This window comes from Ceratotherium simum, chromosome 24 (genome assembly GCF_057802395.1).
Source record: "Ceratotherium simum simum isolate JZ-2026a chromosome 24, ASM5780239v1, whole genome shotgun sequence".
In the NCBI taxonomy this organism is placed as follows: domain Eukaryota; kingdom Metazoa; phylum Chordata; class Mammalia; order Perissodactyla; family Rhinocerotidae; genus Ceratotherium; species Ceratotherium simum.
Window position 1 is genome coordinate 10,434,956 of NC_141923.1, and position 21,051 is coordinate 10,456,006.

The 21,051-nt window shown below is 51.0% G+C and overlaps 1 protein-coding gene across 2 annotated transcripts in view; it reads left to right on the forward strand.

Moving 5' to 3' along the window:
* Positions 1 to 20,804, forward strand: part of SYNE3 (spectrin repeat containing nuclear envelope family member 3) — a 99,529-nt gene extending 78,725 nt beyond the window's left edge. For both annotated transcript variants that reach the window (XM_087447983.1, XM_087447984.1), the window contains exons 16-18: positions 1,005 to 1,154; positions 2,170 to 2,208; positions 13,044 to 20,804. In XM_087447983.1, the coding sequence (XP_087304109.1) occupies positions 1,005 to 1,154; positions 2,170 to 2,208; positions 13,044 to 13,244 (390 nt within the window). In that variant the 3' untranslated portion in view covers positions 13,245 to 20,804. The remainder of the gene's footprint in view (positions 1 to 1,004; positions 1,155 to 2,169; positions 2,209 to 13,043) is intronic.
* Positions 20,805 to 21,051: the final 247 nt, after the last annotated feature.

The following is a 21,051-nucleotide window of genomic DNA, read 5'->3' on the forward strand; positions in this document are numbered from 1 at the left end:
GTTTATCAGAGTCTCCACCTCCGCAGGGCTCAGACTTCTACCTTTGTGTCCCTGTCCCTGAGAGGCTGCCAGAAGCATAGATGTGTTTCACAACTGTTCCTTCCAGATTGGCAAATGTCCTAAGGGCACGAGTAGACCCTAACACTGGGCTCACTTCTCAGGGTTCTCAGCCTGTCCCGGGCTTTACCCTGATGTGCCTCACTCTCTTGTGAACTCCTGGATGCCATTGAGATCTTTTTAATATTCTGTCCTCAGTGAGACGTTTCGTCCACTGGCCTAGTTGCCCATGGCCAGGAAGTCCTCCTGCCTCCCTCCTACCTCATCTTACGCCACTCCTCTCGTGTCCTGCCGCCACCACCCAACTCCCGCCATTTCAGAGACGACTTGTACTTCCCCAGGTTAAGCCTCCTTGCTCCTGTAGAGCTCACCTTCTTGTGGGCTCTGAGAAGCTAAGCACCTTGCCCCATATCACACAGCTGGTAGGAGGGGGCAGAGCCAAGATCCAAAGCCAGATTTTAAACCCAGGCTCTTAGATTTAGAGCCCTGCTCATGCCTCCACATCACACTGCCTCTCAGGAGTCCTGAGGATAAAAGGTGCCATCCTGCAGTGACACAATACTGTATTTTGATAGAAAAGTCTGCCCAATCTCAACATCAATCTGCCAGGTGTAAAAATGCCAACAGAAAGACATGTTCAACAATGGTAGCTTTTATAATGATGATAACTCTTGTGTCAACCCCTCTGGGGGACTTGGATCTAGAATGTCAGAGTTGGAAGTGACCATGGGGGTCAGCAATGCAGCTGCCCCTTTCATGCAGGAGTCCATTCTGTAACATTCCAGAGAGCAGTTGCCTGGCCTTGGCTTGAATTTGCCCGGATGGGATTCTCATTTGATGTGTTCTGTCAGCCACATCTCAAGTGAAATTTGATTGGCTCCTCCTTACTAGTCAGGTGGAGCCGTCTGGGCCATTGGAAGGTGTGTGACGTTGCCTTTTCCCCTCAGGAGCTGGAGGCCCGGGTCCCAGAAGGTCAGCATCTCTTTGAGAACCTCCTTCATCTCAGGCCAGCAAGGGAGACCTCAGATGAGCTGGAGGATCTGCGCTACCGGTGGATGCTGTACAAGTCCAAACTCAAGGACTCCAGCCACCTGCTGGTAGGTGCTGAGGATGCGCCGGTGCCAGGCCCCGGGGAGACAGAGATCAGCCTGCATCCACTCTGCCCTGAGCCTCCACAGACCAGGCTGAGACGACCACTCAGAGAGGAGAGGGAGACTTATGGGTCCTAGGTGCCTGGCTTGCAGGATGTCATTTGGCCATCCTGCCACCTGGTGAGGCTGGGGCTCCAATAACGACAGCTTTGCTGCCTGCCAAGCTGGACCCTTTATGTGCATTTCTCCCTCCGTCCTGCAGCAGCCATCTGCCAGAGTAATTGTGTCTCCAGTCTCCAGAGGGGGAGTGGACGCTCCGAGGAGTTAAAACTCGCCCAAGTTCTCACAACTAGTAAGGGGCAGAGCCAGCATTAAACACACCCTGGTGTTGGAGGCATGATGAAGGGAATGCTGGGTTGGGGACCAGGAGCTCTGGACTCTAATCCCACTCCTCCGCTAACCTGCTTTGTGACTCCTTCCCCCTTTGGGCCCCCATGTCTCCTCACACAAAACAATAATAATAGCTAAACTAATAATAATAGCCTTTATGAAATGCTGTGTCCTCCTAACGACCCTATAAAGGAGGTACAGTTATTATTCTCTGAGAACCGATCAGAAAACTGAGGTATAGAGGTTAGCGCAAGAAGGGGGGTGTTGAGATGGCCCCTATGGCCCTTCCAGCCTCTAGCCCCCAGACGCCAAGCTTTGACTCTCCAGTTTTGCTGGCCCCAAAACCGCTGTATCGGCCACTAGGTGTCAGCCCAGCCCCAGCCAGGTGGCCGTGCCCCCAGCAGGCCGGGGCCCAGGCCTTCCCAGACAGAATCCCACCTGGGCCTAAAGTGTGTTAAAAAGCTCATTAAATCGAATCACCTGCTGGTTCAGCCTGTCCAGATGACCAGAAGTTTTAGAGAAACACTCCCCTGACAAAATGAATATTCCATTACAGGCTCTGTTGGGATTTAAGTTTCACTCACTTAACTTCTTTTTTTTTCCCTTTTCCTCTCCTTCCCTAAAATAACAGACACAGAGTTCTCCAGGGGAGATGACTGGATTCCAAAAGGTACCGTGTCTGCCATCTGCTCCCCATGGCGAGAGGGCAGGGCGTCTGGAGGGTTGGTGGGCCTGTGATGCTGGGGCCAGATGCCTGGGCTTTCTGGAAGGTTCCATGAGGTCTGAGGAACATTTATGGGGAATCAGCTCTGGGCTGCGCTGTGCTGGGTCCGGGGTCCACGTTCTCAGGAAGCCTCAGTGGTGTGCAGAGTGTACTCAGCTGTGACAGGTGCGTGATAGACAGGGGACCCCGGAATTTTTCTTCCAAAACCAGGACACAGTAGGGAGTGAACAGGACAGTAGTAATAATTATACTGTGATGACCTAGACCGTTCCAGGCAAACTGGGCCACGTGGACACTCGAGTGATAGGCATACGGGCTCAGTGGGGGACAAGAGAGAAAGGGACGGTTGTGCCTTCATGTTCTACCAGGCAGGTGTTTCCACTTATGCCCACTGAGATGTGCTTAGAGCCACTTCCTTGGTGCTTGCAGGGCAAAGCAGTAACAATAACAGCCACAATAATAGTAATAATGAGTAATAATTATTATTACTCTAGATGCTATGTGTTGACTGTCGGCTGTGTGCCAGGAACTGACACGGTGATGATTAGGGCATTTCACTTAGCTGTCCCGTTGACACCCACGAGGCATTATTCCCTCCAGTTTAAGCCTGAGGTAACTGAGAAATGGCGAGATTGGCCATTCTTTTCAGTGAAGACATGTGGCTCCTGAGTGTCTCTGGCCTCTGACTGCAAAGCCCACGTCTTAACCTTCCACGCTGTGCCTTGGAGAAAGCATCCCTGGGGCCTGGTGAGTCTCCTCGCTTCTGGAGAAGCCCAGTGTAAATGGATGTCCCCAGTGCCACCTGTTCAAGAGAACACACCTGTTTTCCTGCCAAATGTTGGCTCATAACGAGTGAACCCTCGTGCCGTGGAATCTGTTTCCAGGTGCTTGGCACAGCAGGATTTCTCCTTGGTCTCCAGCTGGTGTTCATGTCTCCCATCCTCAGGAGAGTGGTGTCCCCTGGACTGGGCAGGGCAGTCACAAGAGCACCGCTGTGCTCTGGGCCCAGCCTCAGCCAGCGTTGTGGCCTTGGGCAAGTTGCTTTGCCTCTTGGGAGTTACTTTCCCCATCTGTAAAATGGAACATCAATGCCGACTTTATTTACTTCATGAACCAATTGTGAAGATCGTGTGGACTGTTGTTTGTAGTAGTTCTTCAGAGAGCCTAGAGCTCTGGTTTCCCCCCTGATGGAGAATAACAGAGAGCCTCCTCGTGAAATAAGGAAGAGCATCAGGGAGGGCAGGGTGGCCCACCCAGTCCATCCTGGTGACTCCTGGTGGGACGTGGGGGCGGGGGCCAGGTGTCCAGGCTGCCTCTAGCTCCCGCACTTGAAGCCCCTCACTGGTTGGGAGCCCCCGTCTATGCAGCTGCCAGGCCGGAGTCCATGGGCTGTCATGTCTGCGTCCCCTGGTGCCTAGCACCTGGTGAGCACTCACTAAATGTTTTTGAGTAGGGGGGGCACTTGGCTGGCTGACACAAGCCCCCCAGCACAGGCTCAGGTTCCGGGCAGCCTGTAATCGGGTTAATGTGGGTGTTCACAGCCCTGTGTCTATATGCTGTCTCTTCGTCCATTTATTCATTTCACAAATAATTCCTGAGCGCTGACTTTGTGCCAAGCACTGTTTCAGGCCCTTGGGATAGATCAGTGAACACAAGAGCAAAGACCTGCCCTGGTAGACTGCATCCTGGCTGGGTGGAGAGAATGATGGGAGAGTCTAGCCGGTGGCACTCAGTGACAGTGGTGGGTCTCTGGTCAGGGAGCTCTGAAGGGCGGCAGTGGCGTGGGGTCTTGACAGCCTCAGGGTTTATCTTGTCCGTGGCTGGCAGATGTTGGGCACGGTTTTGTGGGGTATGCGAAGCAGGCAGGCTCTAAATGGCCAAAAAGTCTGCTTATTCAGGCTATGTTGAAAACAATTGGATGTGTGAACGTTTGAGTTTGGTGCTGGCTGGCTTTTGAGCTCATGGGTCTCAGTCCATTGTGAAGAAGTCAACAACCTGGAGACAAATACACAGAGGCCATCTCAGGCTCATTTATATGACAACTTGTTTAAGCACAGATTTCTGTGCCCTACCCCGAGAGTTTCTGATTCATTAGGTCCGGGTGGCCCAAGAATCTGCATTTCTGGCAAGTTCTCTGGTGATGCAGATGCTGCTGGCCTGGGGACCACACTTTGAGAACCACTGTGTTACCGTCTGGATTCTAATCAGGGCTCTGCCATCAGGGTGCGTGACCATTGGCAGGTCACTTAAGCGCACTTTTCCAATGAATAGAATGAGGGTCCACCGTGCTAATGGTGGGCAAAGTTCTTGTAACATCCAGCACACAGTGGGTTCTCAATTGCCACGTAAATGAAGACCCTGGAGACTTCTGCAGACGCTGTCCCTGCTTCTCTTCCTGAGAACAAAGGGAGCAGTAACACTTCTGGGGAGGGGACTCCTCCCTCCGGTCTGGTTCTGGTGGTGTTTTTGCTGGTTGAGGTGTGTATGTGAGCGTGTAGGGGTCTGCACACACCTGCACGTATGCACACACACATGCGGGCCTGACAGGTAGAAAATAGATGCTGTCTTCAGAGGCTGTAATCTTGCCAGCTTAAAAACATTCCATATATTATTTTTAGTCCAAGGGAAGAAAAAAAAAACCTGCCCTAAAGCTAATTATTTATGAGCAGTTGGTTCTCTAGACTTTTTTTCTCTCCGTGCACCAAGTCATTGCATGCTCCAACTACGTCAATGGCTTCAGCCTGCTTGTTTGTATAAACAGAATAATTAAGATTTATTAAATTTGCAGCTGCCTACACACTTGCCAGCTCAGTGCCACCGGATATGTTTGCCTGCGGCATCCAGACACATGAAAAGTAATTGCTTTTCAAGTTGCACTGGGCCGTGAGTCAACTAAATTCCTGGGCTGGCCCCGGAAAGCGGGGTGGGAAAGCGGTGTGGTCCCACCTGAGACCAACTTTGAGTTGGAGAACAGATTTGCAAATGCTTCTGTTTGCCTGGGTAAACGAGGGCAGGGCCAGAGTGCCAGTTTGCAGGAGTGAAGAATAAACCCCTCCCATGCAATACATGCTGTGGCCTCCGGAGTGTAGATCCTGAGGTTGAGCGACCCGGGAGTGGCATCTTATTTACTGGGACCATATTTCATAGGTTTCACGACTCATAATTTTTGATCCTTTCACGTCTCTGGAATTTCGGTGTCTTATTACAATCTAGTGCTTCCGGCGAGGGTTTGGGTTTGCTTCCTTCCACCACCCAGGGCACTATCCACCCGAGATTTCTCTAAATTAAAATGCTCTGCTCGCGGGTTGTGTTGTATTTTGTTTTCCTTTGGACCACACTGACAGTGTAAATTCAGGCGACCAACCTCCAGGAGCTCGAGCCTGTGGTTCAGATCCTCGGGGAAGAGTTGTTTCCCACCCTTCACCCAGTGCCAAGATAAGACCTTGGATTTCCCTGCTTCCCTTTTCTGGGAGGCAGGATTTTTCCTCGTTTCCATTGAAGGTGCAGCCCTGTGGTGCCCCAGCTTTATGTGGAGTCTCCTATCAGACGCTCCATCTTGGTTTTTTTCTTTCTTAGTGGTATGTAAAATAACGGTGCACCTTACAATCAGTGTCTTAGATCAGACGAAATACTGTAATACCAAATCTCAGAAAGCATTAGCGAGTTTTCCATGTTAGATAATAACTTTCTCTCATAACTATGAGTTTAAAAAAAAATCCCTACTGTGTGTTAGGCACTGGGCTAGTTCTGCTGTGTGGAACACTATGCTGGTCTTTGATGCTCACAATCACCTTCTTTTTAGCGGGAGGAGAGTGGCCTCTTGGCCCCTTCTCCATTAGTGGCAATCGGCCTGATCAGGGTGGGGGGCAGAGGGAACGTAGCTTAACTTTATCTTCCTGTGATTCATTGGGCAACTTTGGGGGCCAGTCAAATCTGGTTCTTCCTTGGTCAAGGGCCTGGGCTTTGCTAGGGCCATCCTGTCTCTGACCTTCGAAAGGAGAGAGCTGGGGACAGGCCTCAAACCACGTGCTACGTCACCCCTGAGGCCCTGTCTGTCCATCCATCTTCAGAGCCCAGAAGTGACTGGCCATCACAGATTTATGAAAGAGTCAGTGCTAACACTTGGGACGTCAAGTTTTTGAAAGTTGTCTTTGACTATTGAAATCCAGAGACGTGTAATCTACATCTGTTCTTTCTGTTTCTTCATCCTTCTATTTCTCAGCCCACCTGCCTTCCGCCCCCCCAATTTCTCTAAAATTCATCGCAGTGAGGTAACCAGTAGCTCCCTCTTCACTAAGCCCAGTAAACATATTTCTGTCCTCATCTGCTTCACCTGTGGGCGGCCTTGGGGCTGATGACCGGGTTCCCTGCCCACAACTACTCTGGCTGCCCTTCTCAGACTCTATCGTGGAGGCCTCTCTCTTTGTTTTGTTTTTTCCAGTCATCAGAATTGGTGTGGATAAAAGTCAGTGTTGATGAAATACTGTTATTTAATCCATAGTCCATATTCAAAAATTTAAAGCTATCTCAATAGTCTTTAAAAAGAATTAATAGACTATTTTTTTGGAGCAGTTTTAGGTTTACAGAAAAAATTAAGCAGAACATACGGAGTTCCCATATAACTCTCTCCCCTCTCCACACTCTCCCAGTTTCCTCTATTATTAACATCTTGCATTAGCATGGTATATTGGTTATAACTGCTGAAGTGATATTGATACATCATTATTAACTAAAGTCTATAGTTTAGGGTTCACTCCTGGTGTTGTACATTCTATGGGTTTTGACAAATGTATAATGACATGTGTCCACCATTACAGTATCTTATAGAACAGTTTCACTGCCCTAAAATCCCCTGTGCTCCACCTGTTCATCCCTCCCTCTCCCCCCAACCCCTGGCAACCACTGACTTTTGACTGTCTTTATAGCTTTGCCTTTTCCAGAATGTCATGTAGTTGGAATCCTACAGTGTACAGCCTTCTCATATTGACATCTTTCACTTAGCAATATGCATTTAAGTTTCTTCCATGTCTTTCTATGGCTTGATAGCTCATTTCTTTTTATCACAGAATAATATTCCGTTGTATTAATATACCACTTACAGTCTTTTTTATAGATTTTTTTTTCTCAGTCCAGGATCCAATCCAGGATCACACGTTGCATTCAGTTGTCACATCTCTAGTTTCCTCTAAGCTGGAACTATTCCTCAGTTTTTCTTGACGGTGACTTTCCGGAATATAGGCCCAATATTGTATAGAATGTCCCTGGAGGTGGGTCTCCCTGATGATCCTCGGGGTTGGAACTGTGATGCTGTGTTCGTAGTGCATCTTACTGGGAGACACCCAACGTCAATATGCCCACATTGGTGATGCTAACTCTGACCGTGTGAGTAGGGTGGTGACTGCTGGATTTCTCCCCGTAAAGCTGCTCTCATTTCTTTTGTAATTAATAAGTAATCTGTGGGGCGTTGCTTAGTGACACTGGAAATACAGTGCCTCTTTCTTAAATGGTTGTATCCTCAGGGTCCTCCTGGGCCTCTTTCCCTCTCAGGCTCACTCTATCCCTGGCGTGTTTTCATTTGCTGACTCTAAACCTCTCACTCTCTCTGGTCCATCTCCAATCTGGGTCTCTCCTAGCTTCAGTCCCAAAGGCCCAACCACCTGCTAGACGTCTACTTGGGAGTCCCACAGGCCCCTCAGACTCAGCATGTCTAAACCTGACCTTACTGTATTCCCCACAGGCAACCAAACTCTGGTCTCCATGGCAGTGAAAAGCATCATGACCACCCACTTTCCCAAGCTGGATGCCTCTGGGTCATCCTAGACCCTCACCCACCTTGGTGCTAGTCCTAGGCCCAGAGGAGCCTGATCATGGATGAATCTCAGATGAGGAAAGATGAGGGAAGGAAAGGGACAGGGAGAGGAGGGAAGGCAACCTTACGCCCATACATCTGGTCCTGAATGAGGCTCCGTCCTTGCTGACAAGATCACCCCTCCCTCTGATCCTTTCATCCAGAGGTACTTCCCACCAATTAACTAAACCACCTCCCAAAGGCCAGCTCACATTGTCTCATTCCTGTCCCCTCCAAAACCAACCCAGCGTTCTGGAAAAATACAGTTCTGTGGCCTGGCCATCGTGTGCAGAGCCACCCCAGTGAGGAGACAAAATGAACCCAGGCCTCCCCAGCCGCTGCCATCCTATCCCTGGGAGGGAACTCTCCAGAGCCTCTGAGCCCTCATGGGAAGTGAATCTTGGGCTATAATCGGTGCTTTAGCCCTGAGAACTTAGTGAAGAAGATGTCCAAGACATTGTGGGCAGGGCCCAGCCCTGGGAACCCTGGACGCCCTACGACTCCCTGGAGCAGTCAGAGAAATGCGGGAGGCCCCAGACTCAGCCCCCTTCTGGGGATCCTAGAGGAAACCTAGGGAGAGGAAGCCAGCCTGCGCGTGGCTCGACAGTCTCAGACAGACCTTCAGGGCCTGAACAAGTTGCCACGTGAAAGTTTAGTGAGGGGCGCTGGGGCTGGCCCATCTTGAATTGCCAAAGAAAAGCCAGCCCCTGCCCCGCGCCTTGAGCTCTCGGTGATGGCCTGGAAGCATCTTTGTGGTGGAGAATGAGGCCCAACAAGCCTCTGGGAAGCCCCTGAAAGCCCCAGTGGGCAGCAGCGTGGCTTCCATGCGGGCCCCGGGCCAGGGCGGGACCAGCATCAACAGGGCTGGGCTGAATGAGAGCAGAGGCCCAGGGTGACGCTTGTCATTGTTGCTGTTCAGCTGTTTCTTACGAGAAACGCCGTGTGGGATGGTGGCCAGGTTCGAGCCTGACTGTGACCTTGGGCTGCTTCCTTTCCCACAGGCTCGGTTTCTCCCCCTGAGAAAGGGGCGTGGGAAAGCCAGCCTCGCAGCGCTGTGGGAGCTGTGCGGAGCTCGGGAAGCCGTGAGTGAGGAGGAGAGCTGAGCGCAGGGACTGAGGGGGCGTGCTCCGTGCGTTCATTAATGAGTGGAGACCGGATGTTCCGGGTCAGTGAGAACAGCTCACAGACGGCGGTCAGCGAGTGACTGCGTGGTCACACCACGGGCACCGAGGGAGGAGCAGACGGCCAGATGCACAGGAAGGGGAGGAGCCCTTTGTTCGTTATTTCACTCATTCAGCAAATATGTATTGAGCACTGCTGGGGATAGAGCAATGAACCAAATTATGTGGACCCTGACTCCTTGGAACACAGACTTTAATCAGTAATCCAGAGGAAAGATGCCTTGAGAATGTGTAAGGGGGTTTTTTTGGTCCAGAGGCAGGGAAGGTCTCCCTGAGGAAGCAACTCACAAGCTAAGATTAGAGTAATCAGTAGGAGCTAACCAGGTGCATTGGAGAGAGGAGGGAAATGAGTATTCCAGACAGCAGGGATAGCCTGTGCAAAGGCCCTGAGGCAGGAGGATGTGAGGGTCTTTAAGAGGCCGAGAGATGGCATTTAAGGAGAGCAGTGCTTTTCTCTCTGATGGGGCTGGGCAGGTTGACCGTGCCTGATCCCTGGCATCTGGGTGGAGGGGGAAGCTCCGGGGGCTAGTCGGAGCTGCCCATCTGCCCCAGTATCCATCAGGTAGAGGGGGAAGGGAATGAGCATTTATTGAGCAGCAACTATGCATGTTAAGCATAGTGTACATTACCTCATTTATCCTTATAACTTTGGTAGGCAGGGATCATTCCCCCTTTTCCCCAACAGATGAAGGAATTGAGGCTCAGAGAGGCTAAGTGACCTGTCGTAGGTCACACAGCTAGAAAGTGATAGAATCAGGGCTAGAACACAAACTCCAAACCTTTTCTTTTCCCCTACATCCCCTTTCATCAGTGGCAGAAGATTGGGTCACATTTACTAGGATAAACTCATCTTGCCTGAATCCCTCAAATCTCTAGAGTCTCAGGTTCATGTGAGGTCTTGAAGGACTCTTGGTCAGAGCCTCTATCAAGCTTTTAATTACCCTACACAACATCTCCTGTTGCCTCCCCACAACCACGTGCTATTGACCCTCTGCTTCTATACGCTAAGGGATGGGGAGCTTATCACTTTCTGAGGAAGCCCGTACTCTCTTCAGATAGTTCTAACTGGGTAGAACACAGGTAGTACTTTCTCTGGGGAAACTGAGGCACAGAGAGGCTCCCAGATCTAGGAAGAGCTGAGATTGTCAATTTCTTTGTTGGCTTCTTAGAAGCTAGTTCATGCCTATGCGTGTGTGTGTGTGTGTGTGTGTGTGTGTTTGTTTTCTAAGCATTTGAGAATCACATTAAAATGTGCCTTTTATTTGAAAGAGCACTTTAGAATTCAGGTCCCTGAAAGGGAAGATGTGAGCTCTCAGTGAACAGCCACTGGGCAGGCAGCAAGAGTCCGTTGAGCAAGACCACCCCTTGTCAACACGGGTAAATGCAAACACACTTTGGACCCTCAGGGATGTTTCGCTCCGAGGACCATGGCCAAAGCACAGCTCCTCACTTCAGTAAGCAAAGTGGGAGCTCTGAGAATGCAGGAGCAAACAGAAATAGGACACTTGTAAACAGAGTCTCCATTTGAGAGACCATTAATTACAGGTTTTTAGTTGTGGTGTAAACCCAGGCTGGGAGAGGCCTACAACATGTTGTCTCGCTCTCTCCCCCTTCTGGATGGGCTGGGCTGAAGATCTGGAATCAGGCAAAGTCAGCATGAAATGTCCAAGAGTCGAGTTAGAGCCCCCACAGAGTGAGGCAGCCCCACGTGAATCGGGCAGGTGGGCAGGAGCACGCGCTGGGCAGGTCTGACCTGGCCCAACAGCTGTGGAGAGAGCCATCTCCCCTGCAGACTTAAGTTCATTTGGCTGCTTAAATGACATCACTCCCACTCTTGACGTCACTGCTGAAAAAAATGCAGCCAGCAGTGCTTCTCCGTTGTGTGGGTTGGAAGAAGTCTGTTTTTACAAAATCAGTGTCTAAGGACTTTGGTGATGAGAATGTTTGAGGCTGGAGGCATAGGGTCAAGTGTTATCAACATGGAAGAGATAGTTGGGGCAGGAGAGTGGTTGGGATGACTCAGGTATGAAAGGTAGAGAGACAGAAGTGCACAGGTTAGAACCTCCCAGGAACACCTGCATTTATCAATGCTTCCTCATCACCATCATCCCCACCACCATCATCACCATCATCCCCATCACCACTATCATCACCATCATCATCATCATCATCATCATCATCCCCACTAACATCATCATCATCCCCACTAACATCATCATCGTGGTCATCATCATCCCCATACTGTCATCATCATCCCCAGTACCACATCATCACCCCCACTACCACAGCATCATCCCCATACCATTGTCATCATCCCCGTACCATCATCATTATCGTCCCCATACCATCATCATCATCATCCCCATACCATCATCATTTCCACTAACATCATCATTGTGGTCATCATCATCCCCATACTGTCATCATCCCCCCCACTACCACATCATCATCCCCGTACCATCATCATCATCCCCGTACTGTCATCATCATCCCTACTAACATCATCATCATCATCACCATACTGTCATCATCACCCCCACTACCACATCATCATCCCCATACCATCATCATCATCCCTGTACCATCATCATCATCCCTACTAACATCATCATCATCATCACTGTCATCATCAGCACCACCATCATCACTGCCACCACCATCCTCATCATCATCACTTGACTGTAACTTTTGGTGCCCTGGAGGGGGAACCTTTGGTTCTCCAGGGAGCCAGCAGATAATATTTTACAATAAGAGTACTACTAATAAGAGCTGATTTACTTTTCAATTGGTGTATAAATAAACTTTGCTTTGAGTCCACAACAACTCGGCAAATGAGGGTAGGTGTTTTATGACCATTTTGCAGAGAAGGAAACACATACTCAGAGAGGTCATTGACTTTCCCAAGGTCACATGGCTAGAGTGTGGCAGAATCTGCGTTGGAACCTGGTCAGCCAGGTTCCTAAGAGCTGGGCCCTGCCCTGCGCCATTCTGCATCTTGCCTGCGGGGGCCTCAGGCGAGGGGCCAGCTCTCAGCCCTGCACTCTCATGAAGCCACAACCAGCCAGTCCCTCTAGAATTTGGAAAACGTCCTTTGGCCACTTTCATGGACATTGTAGCAGAGAAGTCCATTAGGCGTTTGGACTTGTGAGACGGACTTTCAGGTGATATTGATGGTGTTGATGATGAAGAAGGAGGAGGAGGAGGAGAAAATGATGGAGAACATGATGAACGGGGTGGTGGTGGTGGTGATGGAGATGAAGATGATGGTGGTGGTGGTGAGGACCATGATTTAGATGGTGATGATATTAATGATGCATAATCATATTAGCAGCAGCTTTGAGTACCTACTATGTGCCAGGCTCTGTCTCACTTAATCCTCACCACCACTCTGGCAGGGAGGTACCCCTATTAACCCCTATCGATAGATGAGAGATTTGACGTTTAGAGAAGTTGAGTGACCTTCTCAAGATTCACACCCAGGACTCTTATACACCAGGCAGATTTCTGTCATCACTGGCAGAACCTGTAACTTTATATTTTTTCTTCCTCTCATGCCTTGAATGGTTTGAGGAAACTACAGAGATCTTTGTTTCTGGCGAAACTCACATTAGCCCCACTTCACAGATGGGAAAACTGAGACCTGGACGGTCAGAAAGTCGGCCCCGAGCTGCTGCTGTTTCTGGGGTCCTCTCACCCTCCCCTCCCTCTGGGAGCCCCTGAGCCCACTCACAGCTCCTGCTCTGGTCCCGCAGAGCCGGCGGTGGCGAGGACTCGGCCCCCTCTCCCGGAAGGTGTGCTGCGTGGCGCTCCCCCTGCAGCTGCTGCTGCTGCTCTCCCTGCTGCTGCTCTTTCTGCTGCCCGTCGGGGACGAGAACCGCAGCTGCTCCCTGGCCAACAACTTGGCCCGCTCCTTCACACTCATGCTCCGCCACGACGGCCCCCCGCCCACCTAGCCCGCCGGGGGCACCCAGGTGACTTTCTTCTCCAACCTTCCCTCGGCCCCAGGGCTCCTCCGGAGGGCACCGGGGAAACTGGAAGCAGGGACGGGCCAGCGCTGCGGCAGTGGACATGCTGTACCAGTGTTCCCAGCACAAACCTCCTTTTTATACAGTGTTGTCTTCGTCTATTTATACTAAATGCCTACTATGTCTGACCAGGGAATAATGTATAGAATCTTTATATGCTCTGTATGTAAACGCTCAGTGTCTCTAGTGTCATATATGACCTCTATTTCTAGTTGGGAAAATTCCCAGCAGTTCGCTTGTCCAATGGGATTTTGTGGCATTTTGGCCTTGGTCTGCCGTCAGCCCTGGAAAGCAGGAACAATAACATATCGCTTTTATGCAACCTCTTATCCAGAAGCCAACCCCCAAACCCGGATATTAGTAAAAGGTCTCTGAGCTGTCAACATAGACAGCAACGCAGGCCCTCGCTCAGAGCCCAGTGACTCTTGCTTTGGGCACAGTGAGAACACACACGTTTGTCTGGTTTTTAAAACGACAGCAGATTAGATGCTTGGGTTAGGAGCAGAGACGGTGATGATCAAAGGCAGCCCAGTGACAGCAGTGAACAGTGACAACTGACAGAGTGATATGGAGGGAGGAAAAGAAGAACTGCAAAGAGCAGACCTGGAAAGAACTAGAAAAGCACAGCAGAGTGGGGGTGTCGTGTGCAGGATCCCCTGATAGCACAGACCCATGATGAATGTCTGCGGTCCCGCCACCTCATCTTCAGAAACGGTGAGATCGTGTTCTGTGAGTTCTGTTCAGGGAGAAGGGGCGGGAGGGAGACCGGATTGTTAAGATCTCCCTGCAGAACGGTGAACACGCCTGTGTGCAGCACCCACCTGCCAGCACCGGGGAGATGTGTGACCTCTGTCGTCCTGAGCTGAGGTTTTCGTCGTCTGTAACTCGAGCTGAAGGAGCAGTGGAGCATCTGCCGCATCAGGGACCAGCGATCGAGGGTCCAAGACAGAGATGAGCGATCAGCCTTGGTGCTCTGCCTGTCTGAAGGGCTCTCCCTCCTCCCAGAACGGACTTTGGAGAGAGGCAGGTCCTCTGGCCAAGAATGTCCCACGTGCGCCCCTACAAGGGAGCCAGGGTCCAGGCGCCCAAAACCAGGTCCTCTCCGGCCAGGTCTAGGCACCTGGGCTCCAGGCACCACCTGGGAAGGGGTCAGGCTGACTTCCTCCCCGGGGAGTTCTGGAGTGGTTCCTGAGTGCTTTATAACTGGATCCTGTTTTCCCTAAATCAACACTAAGTTTTCCTTTTTTAAAAAATGCTTAGAGGCCCCTCTTTACAAATTGATTTTCTCCGTTGAGCTACAAATAGGAGACCAAGAGGGGATCCTCAGGGTTTTGGAATCATAAAGTGTTACAGACCCAGAAAGGCCCTTTAAACAGAGGGGACACTGAGACTCAGAGCACCGTGGCCCTCCCCCCGCCCTCTCGCACACCCCTCCTTTCTAGCCTCAGGCCCAGCCTCAGTGAAGCTCTCACCGCGGGCCCAGGCCTCCCTGCAACTAGGAGGAGCTGGGCATTCGCTGGGCGGGAAAACAGTGTTGCCCAGGAAAGCTCTAGGCGCTGACTCAGAAAGCACACTTTTCTCCAGACATTTAGGAACTAAGTCACAAGGCCGTTCTCCACAGGTGACCACTTTCCTGGAAAGTCAGGGGCTGCATGAACCAAGACCTCAGGCCCAGGCAGCCAGGCCCTGATGTTCACTGGGTAGTGTTGGTCCAGCCCTAGAAGGTCAGAGCTGTGACAGGGGCCTTTGAACATCTCCATTCCCACACTCCCACGTCACAGATGAGAAGGCTGAGGCCCAGAGAGGGGAAGTAGCTTACCCACGGCCGCACAGCGAGCAGCAGCAAGGCCTGAGCCAACTTGGTCACCACTGCCCCCAGGCGGAGCCCTGCTCCCTACAGCACGATCCCCCCATTTCAGTAACTTCAAATTAAAGAGAAAAAGCCCTTCAAGGTGAAAGGCATTGTGTCACATGTCCTACATGGTGGGGAGGGAGAAGCCGCAGTATGTGGGCTGGCGGGTGGGAATGTCTCTCTATGTTTTAAACTTTGGTAATGATGTCATAGACTCTGCTTGTTTGCATAACGGTTTTGTTTTTTTTTTAAAAAGAACTGATATTTTCATTACTTTCATATAAATACAGTTGTAATACGATATAACAACCCATGTACTGGTGCTTTTCAAGTGTAATCTCTCTTGCATAAAGTGGGTGCAGACAATTATGATTTTTATGACTTTCTAGCTTCCTGAGTACCAACCACAAAGAGCTTTAAAGTGCCACTTGAGCAAGGCGTCGCGGTGGGACCAGCATGTGTTTGTTTTTCCTCTGTCCCCAGAGTGAGAGGGGTGGTAAGAAATGTGAATATCACTGTGAGCCCAGCTCCGTGTGTGTGTGTGTATCTGGCTGGCTGTCTGTCTGTCTAGGTGAGAGAGAGAGGGAGAGAAAGAAGAAGGGGAGGAAGGAGGTGGAGAGAGAAACACAAGTGAGCACATCGAGGCTGCTGGGTACCCTCCCCAGCTGTCTCCCTCTCCCCGCCCTTTTTTCTTAGTCTGATCTCTGAGTGCAGAAAGGCACATGCCGGACCCAGAGGGTGTTTATAACGGAAAGATGGCGGTGGTGGGATGGGCGGGTGTGGACAGCGGAGGAGGCCAGGGGACTCCCGAAGGTGCCCGGCAGCAGGGGTGGAGGGGTGATGGTACCAGAAACAGTGCCTTCCATTTGGTGCTTGCGGGTACCTGGCCCCTTGGGGGGTGCTCCACAAGCCATATTTTATTTGATTCCCACAACTCTCAGAGTTTGTATTAACTTTACCTCCATTTCTAACATGAGAAAGCCCAGGCTTAAAGATATAAAGACACTTGTCCATGCAGAAGTGGGATTTGAACCCAGGTTTGTCTGGCCCATGCTGGAGGAGAGGGCTTCCAGCTGGTTCTGCAGGGTGCAGCCTCTGTGGCCTCTGGGATGGGTTTCAGTGAGCCAGCAGCTCTGCCCTCTGCTCTGCGAGGTGGGGCCGGGCTGAGGCTCCATGTCAACTTCCCTGCGGGGCTGGCTCTCAGCTCTGTAAGAGTCACCACCAGTAGCTCAGTCACGAGGGTCGTCTGCGATCCTCTTCACCCCAGTCACTTCACATGCTCAGGGGAGCGGGACTCTCTGCCCAGCTGGGAGCTGAGCGCCTCTCTGTCCTCCTGTGAGGTCCCGGGGCGTGGCTGATGTCACTGGAACCCACTGCCCAGCACAGGGTAGGAACTTCAGCTGTGGTTTGTAGAATGGCATGAAAACCCTCAGAGGTGAGTGTATTTGCTGACACCCAGCTCCCCTCCCGGGTACAGAGGAAATGGTCCTGGGTGATGGGACCCACTTCCATCTCTCACAACCTCTTTGCCTCAGGCAGTTGGGGGGAGTTCCCAGCAAGGACCAGGGGGTCTAAGGATGCTTGTCCCTGGGCAGCTTCAGGGGAAGGAAGCTGGGGACACTTTGCAGCCCAGGGGCCAAGGAGAATGACAAGCAGAGGGCAGACGGTCAGAACATTAGGAGGGGATCTGATCTCCTCCCGTGAGACTAGAGCCGGGGCCAGACCTGGAGGCTGGGAGGCCTTGCGGAGGCTGTGGAGACATGCACTCAGAGCTGATCTGCCCAGAGAGCGGACAGAGGGAGTGCAGACAAACGAGGATCCAAGGCCAGAGACGACATCAGACTTGATGCCACTGAACCGTACCCTTAAAAATGGTTAAGGGGCCAGTCTGGTAGTGTAGTGGTTAAGTTCACACGCTCTGCTCCGGCAGCCTAGGGTTTGTGGGTTCAGATCCAGAGCGCGGGCCTCCGCACCACTCATCCTGCCATGCTGTGGCACTGTCCCATATAAAGTGGAGGAAGATGGGCACAGATGTTAGCCGAGGGCCAATCTTCCTCAGCAAAAAGAGGAGTATTGGCAACAGATGTTAGCTCAGGGCTAATCTTCCTCACCAAAAAAAAAAAAAATGGTTAAGATGGTAAATTTTATGTTATGTGTATTTTACCACAATGAGAGAGAGAATGTCAGGCTGTACCTTCACAGTTCCAATCTTTCATCTGAGGACCAGGCCCAGTGGCAGAGCTTTCACTGTCTTTGGAAAAAGAATGAAGACAAACACTCAAGGTTTTCTTTCCACAGGATTTTCTCTCATCTAAGCAACAGCTCTGTATTCTGAGTCTCCACCCTTCCTATTAATCGGCTGTTCCGTGGCCTTTAGGACACGAGAGTGGGGAGGGGACAGCGGTATCTTCCTTTGTGGTTTATGTTTTGTGTTCAGAGTCCTCAGTGGACAAAATTAAAAGCTGCCGACTCTTTGTTGGTTTTCCCCAAATGCACTGTTCTTTCTGGAAGCACATGAAATCCCAGAGTTTGGGATCCCCTGCTCGAGAAGTCGGGAGGAGAGAGCAGCTGCAGCTGGAGAAATGCTTTGTGCAGGACCCTCAGAGGGAGAGAGGGAAAGAGAAATGGGAAGAGGGACGTGGTGGGAGCGCAGTTTATGGCAGCGGGGCGGGGGAGAGGCCAGGGGCCTGCCAGCTGGGCCTTTAAAGAAAGAAACAGACCGCCCGTTAGCCTAGCTTTCCTGCTGGCCAACTATGTGCCCGTGGTGTCTGTGGCCTTCTCTCCCCTGGTGAGTGGGCAGGAGTGCCCTCTGCCTCTTTTCTTTTGAATCCAATGCAATAAGCATTCTTAAGTCCCTTCTCCATGCCAGGCTTTGTGCTGGAGGATTCGGATGAATTAAGTCCAGTCCCTGCACTCAAGTTGCTCACAGACCAGGGGAAGGGTTTGTGCCATAGAAGATGCCGAACCAAACTGAGTCCTTGCCGTTGACCTTACCCACCGTCACAGAGGCTGGAAGGGAGAGCAGCCCCTCCCACTCTGTCCTGGCTGTGTCTGCCCAGGTCTCAGCTTTTTAACACCTTCCATTTGGATTCAGCCCAGGAAATTCATATTTGCTTTAATTTCTTCTGGGACCTGAGTTACTCCCGGGTGCAAATCCTGGAAAGAGAGGCTCTCTGAGTTTTTCCAGGCCAGCCCCTCATTTTCTAGCAGACCACTGAGGCTTCGAAAGGGAAAGAGCATGGACATGTCCACAGGTGTCTCCCATCATCCAGCTGACAGAGCCTACAGGCACATCCAGCAGAGGGCCAGATTCAGAGGACTTAAAGCAGCCATCATTTCTCCCTTGGTTTCAATTACAAGAGAAATGCCTTCTCTCTGTCAAAGTAAGACGAAGGGGGAATTGGTTTTTAAAAGGAAATCAAAAAACAAAAGCTCATGATCTAAAAACAGATCTTACCGCCTTAAAGAACAGTCAGCCAATTCAGCATCCCCTAGTGCCTGCCTTTCGGTTGTCATGGTAACGTCACAGCTGCTCACAGGTTGGTACCCAAACACCTTGTCCAGACAGGGGACAGTAATCATACATAGGGACCTCAGTTTCCCCAAAGTGTCCTGGGCTTCCTTTAAGGAATGCTTACGTCTGAGCTCAGCAACCAGGACACAGGCCCTCAGCCCCTCTCCCTGTTCCGATGAAAAACGGAGGGAGGGAACATAAATTGCGGGCCTGCAAGATGGCCCTGACTCCTTCCAAAAGCCCGTGCTATGGAGTCATGATTTTGTTTTTCGATGCTGAAACCAGAGCACAGAGAGGGTTAGCAGCCTGCCTAAAAGCAACCAGCTAGTTGGTGGGTAGGAAATTTGGAACTTGAACTTGGCTCCAAACTGCTCTATGGAACTTTCCTTCAGCCTCAGCTGTTTTTCATTCCTTTGTGGGCCACGGGCTGCTGCTGCTTTGGCAGCTGGTTAGCTAGTTGAGGGTAATGTTCCAGAGTAGGGGCTGCAGGCTTTTTCCCCGTGCCCACTCCCACGAGGGAGTTCTTCAGCTCCCGCCACCATCGGGAGCTAGCAACACCAGGATGACATGCCAAGGCATGGAGGCGGGTACCTACCTTCTCCTGGAGAAACAGAAACAGGCCACCTCTTGCAGGGCAGGTGGAGGACAGAGTCGGCTTTGTGACGTCGCTGCCTGTGGAGCAGCTCTGATTCCTTCCACTGGAGAATAAAAGAGGCATTTTCTCTCCAGAGGCAGTGGCCGTGCACGTTCTAGAAGTTTTATTGGTGAGGAAGAAGTGGACAGAGGAAATTGTGTGTGAATGTGGTGTGTGTGCATGTGTGTGTGTGTGTGTGTGTGTACTATACACACATCTCCACTCAGGAGCACACCTGGGGAGCCCTTGTTTCCAACCCTGGGCTTCCAGACAACAGACACCACGACCCCGTGGTCTCTGGGAACCCCAGGATGACCATACTGGACCCAGGACATTTCCCCTGGTTCCAGCGTCTTATGCCTTTTATGGGATCAGCTGGTTTTCCCCCTGCCGTTCTCCAGACACGGGGGAAGGTCAGTTGACCCCTGAGATCTGTGTATCTGGAAACTCCCTCGGGCTGGTTTGGAAGTGGCACCTCTCTTTTTCTCAGGATTGCGTATAACCTGCTTGTGAAAAAGGACCTAGCTCGATGGGTCCTGTATTTGCCCGTGTCCCTCTTGCTCTATGTGTCTCTGTGTCTTTGAAACCAGTGGTGTTCACAGCATTTGTTGAGCACAAGGTGTCAGAAGCAGAAAAATAGCAAGTTTCCAGGACCAGTTTGGGAAGAGTGAGCCCTTTTTCTCTCCATTTCGAGTCCAAAAGACCGGCCGGCCCTCTCACTCCAAAGCCTGCGAGCTTGATGGATTTGGTAGTTTCTCTTCTCTCCCCTCCCAAGGGAGGCCCCACATCTCCTCAGAACCCCACCTGGAGGCATCTGCCACAGTCCTGCGCTCCCTCTATCCTCAGCCCAGCCCACAGGGGCAGACTCGCCCCATCTTTGCCTTCAAAGACCTGGTGACACTAACCTGACACTGATCAGCTGTTCATGTGGCTAGAGTGGTCTGGTGAATGCAGGGAGAGCCAGGCTATGGCATGGTGGGGTGTGTCTGTGTGTGTGTGTGTGTGTGTGTGTGTGTGTAGATGCTGTGTGAGTGGTTTTGGTGTCAAAAGCAAATCAATTTCATTGTTTAAAATGTTCTATTATGTAAACAGTATGCACAGGGACCATAACCACTCCCGTCATATTATTGTGATTATAAAACATGCATTTGTAATAAATTAAGCTTTCTGGGAAGACAAGCAGTGTGGGAGCCAAATGACCATCTTGGAACATGTGTGTGTTATCTCGGTTCATATCAAGTCCAAACCCGGCCGAGAGCCTTCCCTGCTCCCCTGCTCGGGAAGGAGGGCGGGACGCCAGGGCCCTGCTAGTTTCTTCTCGGCGCCATATTTTAAAGTCATCTTGAAGTTTTCATCCCTTCCTGTTGTCCAAGTTGGAAGGAGCGGTGTTCTCAAAGATGGCTTGACACTTTTATTGTTGCTTAATGTTTTTAAAAATGTATCTGCTTTTATGTTTGGAAATAAAAATCTCTATTTTGGTCTATGAAACATTGTGTGGTTTGGAACTTCTTTTTCTGAAATAAAGAAGGGTTTGTCTGAAGAGGTTCTGAGGAGAAAGGTGACATGTGGCTAAGGCCAATTGATTTTTCAGTTCTGACTTCCGGGCAGAATTAGTGCCTGGGTTGTGGAGAGGTTGAATTCAAGGCAATAGTGGCACTCACTCCAACGTGAAGGTCAGGATCCCAAGGGATGCATCTTCAGAAACACCACCAGCGTCTCCCCCACCTCCTCAGTC